The 8603-nt window shown below is 29.2% G+C and overlaps 2 protein-coding genes across 4 annotated transcripts in view; both read left to right on the plus strand.

Annotated features, from left to right (window-relative positions):
* Nucleotides 1-2796, plus strand: part of LOC106686333 (endoplasmic reticulum-Golgi intermediate compartment protein 2) — a 7103-nt gene extending 4307 nt beyond the window's left edge. For all 3 annotated transcript variants that reach the window (XM_014429575.2, XM_014429567.3, XM_067053700.1), the window contains one exon: nt 2589-2796. In XM_014429575.2, coding sequence (XP_014285061.1) covers nt 2589-2710 — 122 coding nt within the window. In that variant the 3' untranslated portion in view covers nt 2711-2796. The remainder of the gene's footprint in view (nt 1-2588) is intronic.
* Nucleotides 2797-6778: 3982 nt separating this feature from the next.
* Nucleotides 6779-8603, plus strand: part of Fib (rRNA 2'-O-methyltransferase fibrillarin) — an 11582-nt gene continuing 9757 nt past the window's right edge. Inside the window, exon 1 of the mRNA XM_014429673.2 lies at nt 6779-6854. Coding sequence (XP_014285159.1) covers nt 6842-6854 — 13 coding nt within the window. The 5' untranslated portion in view covers nt 6779-6841. The remainder of the gene's footprint in view (nt 6855-8603) is intronic.

An 8603-nucleotide genomic window follows, 5' to 3' on the forward strand; every position in this document is an offset into this window, starting at 1 on the left:
ATTATTATTTCCATAACATTAAATTTTTTAAATAAATCAAATGGTATCCTTGTTAAGTCTCAACACTCTGTATGATATCGACAGTTCAACGTTTGACTGTTGATATAATAAAGGGTGTTGAGACTTAACAAGAATACCATTTTATTTATTTAAAGAATAAATTATAATGAGCAAAATTATGAAGTTTTGAATATGTTAAGTTGATGAGCTTTTCAATAATTTTGTAGATTGGCATCTAGTTGGTTCGATATTGATTTTATTGGATTTTCTTTCTTTATTAGCAGATCATCCTGGTTGGCCTTACATGGTTATGGTAACAGTTTTTTAGTTTTTTTTCACTGTTGGTATGGGGGAGGGTATAGTTTCATGCAAAGGACATCCCTTATTATTTACTTTGTTATAACCATGAACTATTATAAAAATATATATGTATAAATAGTTGACCGTAAAAATTGATATATAGGAAGATGGTCAGGGTTTTATAATTATTATAAAAATAATTATCCCGAGAAAATAACAAAAAAAAAACTAATGATATTTGTAGAATTAATAATAAACAAAAAAAAATCAACTTATACTGTAAAAATAATTAGAGAAAAAATAATGATAGTAAAAACAAATTAATAAAGAGTTTATAGCTGGATGTCTTGAGTCAGTCTAGACTTAAGTCTCCACAATAAGGTTAGATTGCTTAAATTGTAAGCCACTGCATCTTTAATTATTGGTGGAGTGGAATTTTGTAAATTGTTTTGAAATCATTTACTGATTCCTCTTGTAGTTCACGATCCGATTGGCTATTTCGTATAAACCAAGGGGAATCTCAGGGACTTGTTCTTAATGCCTGCAATTTTTCCTTTTCATACAGGGTCTTGCTCCCCACATTCATGAGCATATTTCAGTAATGGCCTTAATATTGTGTTATAAATGAGAATAGTTATATCTGGTTTAGTTTAGATTTTCTATTAACAATAGGATACAGCATAGCTAATCTTGCATATATTTCGGGTAATTTTATGTTGATGTGAACTAAAAGGGTAACTTTTGAAGTACATTGTCTAAGTATTACTCTAGAACATAGAGTTGAGTCTGCAGTTTATTTCTGGCCATTATAATATCATTCTTGAGAAAAAGCTACTGTATTGTCAGCAAAAATAGCTATGGAGGTATCTGTGGACTGTATGATATCATGAAGATAAAAGTTAAAAAGAATGGGAGAAAGACTTGAATCTTGTGGAGTATGGGAGTGAATATGGTGAAATTTGTGTTATTTATTCTAACAGTAAATGTTTGACCATAGAATATCATACACGTATTTAGGGGTGTCTACTGTTTTAGGTTTATATAGGAGACCCCAAGAAGCAAGATGTCTTTTTATAACTTATTCCACTAATTTTCCAACAATGGGTAATAAACTTAGGGGCCTATACTTGCTGACTTGTTTAGTCTTTTTACCAGGCTTGTGGATTACTACAAGTTTGGTTTTCTTCCACAAAGCATCCAGTATGTAACCAACTATTAAAAATTGATATAATGAAAACTACAGCTTTCCTTGGTTACTTTTTTATAACTATGACTGGTATCAAACCATGAAAAGGACTTTTTTTTTACTTCGTCTTGTAATATGTTCTAGAATTTCTTTTGGAGTGATGAATCTGAGTGGAAGGTATACTGTTCCTTGGAGAAGATTTAAATACTGGTTAATGTCGTCATTTGCTAAGTTTGTATCTCTTTGGCATTCTTTATTGGAGAACGTCATCTCAAAATAATCTACAAATGCTCAACTTTTTCTGTATCGCTTGTGAATCCACCATTCCCTTCTAGACTGGTATTTTTCTCATAGTTACCTAGTTGAGTAACCTTCCATAGAAATTGGTCTTAAGTGTCTAAATCCTATATATCCCTGATATTGAGAAAATACTCATTTATCAAATTCCATTATTGCATGTTTGAAATGGTTCCATTTCTTTGTGTAAATAAGATCTCTGTTGTGCATCCACTACCTCCTTTCTTGATTTTTTTTTTTAATTTTTACTAAAATTGATTTTGGACAGCTGCTTGAAAATGTTTTCCCCCTTAACTGGAAAGGTTATATAGCTGCTTCATGTTGATTATTTGATATAAATTTATTTATTTTCTATATATCTGCTTCAAGTTCTTGAGTGATAGGGAAATTATTTTTCATATTTATTTTCCCATCGATTAAAATTTTGTATGTTTCCCATCAATCATTCCACTAATGAGGGATTTTCGAATGACTTCTCTATCTCAGTTGAGAAATTAAATAATAAATGGATGTGGTCTGAATTCAAGGCTGTGATCACTTCAGATGAAAGAGGAAGCCAAATCAAAATTTATGGAAAAAGGATAATAATATCCAGAATGATTGTATAGAAAAGGATAATATCAGTCAGGAAATTTCTTGAAGAAACATTCTTTCTTTTTCTTGTTATCAACTTGATCTCATCTTATTTTGCTTTTGCTTGAACTACTTTCAATTTTTCCTTCAATATATGTTTATATTTTTCTATAATCAAATTATTTGGTAATATATATAAGAACAAAAAATAATGTTGAAAATCTTATTTCAGGTATATTAAAAGACTGCATTCTGTTTATAACCAAAAGAATTGAGAGGGCCTTTTATCCACAGCAGTATAAAAATGTAATAAGTGCAGACCAGGCAGTTTCTGAAGAAGTTTATAATTTATGACATTCCCAGGGACTTGTTAAATATTGTCTCATGACTTATTTTGTATTTTTAAAAATAAATATTTATGATAAATATTTTAGTTGAAATTGAACCTTTTTTTTTTGTATACTTTTAAAGACAGAATATTCATGTTGCTTAAGTAATTTTAATGAAAGTTATGTTTGTGTGAAAGTGTGATATAGTTATAATATAATCAATATTAAATTATATCAATATTAATATTAAATGTAATCAAAGCTTACAAGACAAGTTGAATGTAAGGCCTTATATTCAACTAATAAGGTTAGAACTAATAAAATGTCAGTTCCTAGAGTATGAGGCAAATGAAAGAAAAAAGATTTTTAAAATATTATTTTTATAGGTTCGTTGCACTTCTACCAATGCAAACCCCACAAGGCTTTTTTTTTTATCAGAGATGGGAAAAAATTAGCTATAGTTGAAACTAATAACTAAAATTGTCATGAATACGACCCATATTCATGAATGAACCATTCATAAATAAATATTGTATTCATGACAATTTTAGCTCTTAGTTTTAACTATAGCTAATTTTTATCCCATGCTTGAAGAAACTTATGGGCTTTGATTTAACAAATTCAAGAAATGATTTGGTCATATTTTCTTTTTAAAAATCTATCCAGCATTCCGAAAAAAAATGACAGTTAATTGGAAACAAGTCAGGTGAATAGAGGAGATGTGGTAGAACTTTTATTTTCAGATCACTTAATTTTATTAATATTAACTAGAAGACATATCAGTGTTGGGCAAAAAGTGCCTGAAATTGGAGAAGGTTTTTATTGGTAATTGCAATAACTTTGATTCAACTTGTAGTTGTAATTATGGACCAAAAATGTAATTGTAATTGAAATTACTTTTTGTCCAACACAGCATGTTACATTATTTTTAATGTGATTTCCCTGACTTGTATCCAACTACTTATTTAAAAAACTTTATTTATTTATGTATCAGAATTTTGATGAATATGAACTTGATATCTTTTTACTAGAAAAATACCACTATTATATCATGATTATAAAACAGCTTGAAGTTTTATTTGCCAAATGATTTCAATAAATTCTAATCACAATTATTAACTATGACTATTAGATTTATAACTTATGGTATAAATAATTATTTTGTTTAAGCCTAATTAAATATTCATCTTAAAAAACTCTTTGACATCCAAAAATCAATAACCCCCATCTGTGTCATTGTCACCTATATCTAGGTATAGATGACAAAAGTAATCTTTGGTTGGTTACAAATGAATTATAATTTTCTTAACCAGATTGAATTATTTTGTCTATTAATACATCTTTCTGAAAATTTCAATCTGGTAAATGTTAGAAAAACCTATCCTATAGCTATGAGACCATTTTTATTTTGTCCCAACTGCCTCAAATGATCTACTATTAATAGTTATAAATTGTAATAATTTTGCCAAAGATGAAGCTAAGATCCTTAAGAAGACAGAGAATTTTTCTTTTAAAGGCAATCATATTAATTAGTCTTGCAGTATACATAACAGATAAATCTTATAATAATAATGTGAACCGCTACAACCCATGAAGAGTCATAGGTTCATTACTTTGTAAGGAGGTGAATTTTTCAAAATCATCAACCACCAGATTTTCCCCCAATTAAGGTTGCCCACTTTATGAGACTGGGTGGGCCTCAGGAAGGCTCTAGGACATATAGAGTTGACTCACCGCTACAGTGTAAAAGAAAATAATTATCTAAACAATAGGTAAACACACGGTGAACCAACAAGTAAACGTCTCAGGGGTAGATCTGAGTATTGATTGGAGAACTGTGTCAGGACTAGTAGATTACTGTTAGGTCAGGCATCACTGGATGGATGTATGTAGAGAACATTCTACAATAAAGGGCCCCAAGAAAGCTTATATGGATCATTCTTGAATTATGGTGTTATTTCAGTTATAGAGCTTTTTAAGAATGATCAAACATCTGAATGTGAATCATATAATTTTTCTATTATTATCCTCCTTGGAGACCACATTTCTATTTCACTTCAAGGTTTTAATCATTAATTATTTTCTTGTTATAAAATATTTAATGATTGTTTGAATGAATTAATTCAAGTAAGGTAGAGGTTACTACTGAAATGTTAAAATGAAAATTATTACATAGTTGTTATATGTATCAAATTTAGAAAAAAAAAAAATCATCCCTGTTGTCTTGCTGTACTTAATACCACTCCACTTATCGATTAAAGGGGCAGTTGTATCAGCCTATCTAAGAATGAAAGAAAATAGACAGTGGACAGAGACAGGAGAAGTTACTGGTCACTGGACAATAGCTAAAGTAGTGGAAAGTGAGTTACCAATACTACAATACTGCTCATCACTACTAGATAAAACACCCGCTCAAGACACCAAGATTAGTTACCTACACCTAAAGTTAGAGGATTGGGTACAGGGTTTAGTGGAAACCTCCGGAGATTATCTGCCCTGCTTCACTGATGGATCGAGAATGGATTCGAGAGGACTAATGGGGGAAGGGGTTTACTTAGAAGAATTTGGCATAGAACTAAGCTTCCCACCAGGCAAGCACACAACTGTTTTTCAGGCAGAAGCGTTTGCCATCTTGTCAGCAGCTTTATGCCCTGAAGTCACTTGCTGTGAAAAGTAGTTCTTGCCTGGACATGGAAGAAAGCAGGTAAGGAGTGGAGGGGGGCTGAGACAGGCCAAGATTTCAATAACTAAACCCTCTACTTTTAAAACTAAGTGGCTGCTAGGCCAAAACAGAAACGAACTCCGATTATTAATAGGAGTTCTTACAGGTCATTACAGACTTAAAAGACATGTGGAGACATGTTAAGATATGTGGAGTAGTCCATGATGAAACCTGCTGCTTATGTGGACAGGCCATAGAGACTGTCTTACATTACATAGCATACTTTGGTAGGTATGGATCAATAAGGTACAAGCTTTTAGGCTCTGATAGAATCACAGGAAATGTAACTTAAAACTTCAAATTTTAAAGGCATAATCATTTAATTTCTTTTCTTGGGTAATTTCAAAGGTTTATGGTTAAAAAATAATAAACTCTTAAGTTCTAATTGAAATGGGAAAAAATACATTTGGTTAGGAAAGAATTGTATTTGGAATGGAAAAAGATTAAAACTGCATTAGAAAAAGTTACAATTGATTCGAAAATCAATGGACTTCGGTTAGGTTTCAATTAGCTTGGAAATGATAAGTATTTCAGCTAGGGTAGGACAGTCCTTTGAGATATTCTCATCGAGAATCTTTTAATAATTTATAACTTTATGAAAATTCTCGATTGCATTATATTTTTACGATAGTGGGTAGCCATTATGTGATATTTTAAAATACAAATATTTAAAATAGATGCACTTAAAGATCTGAGACGAAAAAAGTAATATTATTACACTCTAAATAAGCGTTCTGAGTGTTTTTCTTCAAAGATTGTTTCAAATTTGGCAATAATTGAAAATAGATTTGACTAAAAAAATGTTTATTGGAAAATCTTCAAAAACTAAAGGTTCCTTCTTAAAAGGTTCAACTAAGAAATAAAAACAATTTTTCAACTTATAAATTCTGAGGCTGTAATGCATCAAAATTGAAAATATTTGAATTTAATCAAAGGTAAGACCTTTCACTTCTTCTATAAAGTTTGAAGAAATGTTATTGAGGTCCTTTCGAGAGGAAGCCTTTTAATGATTACAATTATATTGCCCCTAGTCAAGTCACTTCCTCCCCCCCCCCGTAATCAGAAAATCCATCTCTTTTAATAAGTTAAGTTTATATTCAGATAATTCTTATTAGAAATTCATATATAAATGAGTCATTTGTAATATAGTTGTATTATAATAGCTGATAATAGAATTTGCTGTTTTTAATTTGTTTATTATAATCTTTTAAAAGTTTTAATACATATTTTAATTTTTTGTAATTTTAGTCTTTTATTAATTTTAGATAAGACAAAAGAATATAAATTCCAAGTTGATTATTTATTTATGTGATTTTATCGAAAATAAAGTTTGCCTTACAACACTGTTGAACAGGTAGGTAAGGTTTTTAACGCGTGTTGTTTGGAGCCCGGCATTCAGTTCTAGGTTTGTCACGTGGGTTTGAAGGGTGCAACATGGGGAAACCAGGTAAATCTTGTTTTTATTTTATTATTTATCTTTTTTAACTGTTAGATATTATAGATGGTTGTCTTACAGATCTTTAAAAACTTACATTACTTTTTATTAAGTTAAAACCGACATATTAGCACTGAATTGGAAGAGAACCTCACCATGTAAACAATCACAAGGTCTTAAGTTGTCTTTTGAAATTAATTTACGAAACATGGCTATAATTTTTTTAAAATATTGCCATGCTTTTTATGAAAATACTTATTTAATGATCAATATATAATATTAAATTCTAGTGGATTAATTTTTGAGTAATATTTATTATACTTCACTGCTGATAGATCTTTTTGAGTTTTATAGTATTTAGGTATTGTTTTTAGTAATCTATGTTAGTTATTCTCAATTAAAAGTTGTGTCATTTCAGTTTAGTTGTTTTGATTCAATAATAATAAATAAATGCATTTTCTATAAATAATCATCCCATGCTTTCCCCTGTATTGTGTTTTAACTTTTACATTTTGTTTACCAAAGTTCTAAAAAATTTTATATTAATTACAGCTTTTGTTTTCTTTTATTTCTGTTAGAATTTTGATTACCATCAGTAATATTTCTAACATTTCTTTTTATTAAGTTAGAACCAACATGTTAGGATTAAGTTGGAGAGAACCTCACTATGCAAATAATCACAAAGTCTTAAGTTATCTTTTGAAATTAATTTTAGTATTCACTAAACATGACTACAGTAGACCCTCGACTTTACCACATAATTGGTTCCTGAAAGTGTGTGCGAATGTTGAATGTTTGAAAGTAGAGGGATGTAAAAAAATATGCACCAAAAATTGTTTTATTGTATTTATCTACCAATATGTATACATAACGAAGTTAAAGTGACATGTTGAGTGCTTACGGGTATTTCTTTTATAAAGTTGTCAAGAGTTAGTTGACTAACGTCCTTTTTTTTTTCTTTTCTTAATAAAGATTTATATAACATGCTGTGCCTTTCTCAATTGATTGAGCTAAGAGTGGCAGTTTTCAGAATGTTTAATTATTTCCATCTTTGTCTCGATCGTATATTTACCTTAATTTCTTTTTGTTCGTTGTTAAACTGCATTTTTTCCATTTCTGACTCATGTTTATCATTTTATAAGGGCAAAATTTTTGAACTTAAACAAATAAATTAGCAAAACATTCAACACGTTGACGAACGCCCAAATGCCAGCCACCAGTTTGATTTCTTATAAGTATTACCATACTTTTTAGAAAATACTTAGTTAATGATCTATAATATTAAATACTAGTGGATTAGTTTTTGTGTAATATTTAGTATACTTTGTTGCTCATATATCTTTTAGAGTTTTATTGTATTTAGGTATTGTTTTTAGTAATCTATGTTAGTTATTCTCAATTTAAAGTTGTGTCATTTCAGTTTTATTTTCTTCAACTATTCACCTTGATGATTTGATGCATAAGTTTTAATAGCTTAAATTTTATTGCATCAGTAAATTATATTCACTATTGCAATATTTTTTGCATCAGTGAATTGAATTGAGTGGATTTTTTCATTGTTTTGATTGCATAATAATAAATAAATGCATTTTCTATAAATAATCACCCCATGCTTTCCTCTTTATTGCAATTTAACTTTAACATTTTATTTATTTAAGTTCTAAAAAAAAATATATTAATTACAGCTTTTGTTTTTTTTTTATTACCGTTATAATTTTGGTTACCACAAGTATTATTTCTTTATTTAGTAAAACATTTTTT

This window comes from Halyomorpha halys, unplaced genomic scaffold (assembly GCF_000696795.3).
Source record: "Halyomorpha halys isolate HHAL.00 unplaced genomic scaffold, Hhal_1.1 Scaffold35.1, whole genome shotgun sequence".
Classification (NCBI taxonomy): Eukaryota; Metazoa; Arthropoda; class Insecta; order Hemiptera; family Pentatomidae; genus Halyomorpha; species Halyomorpha halys.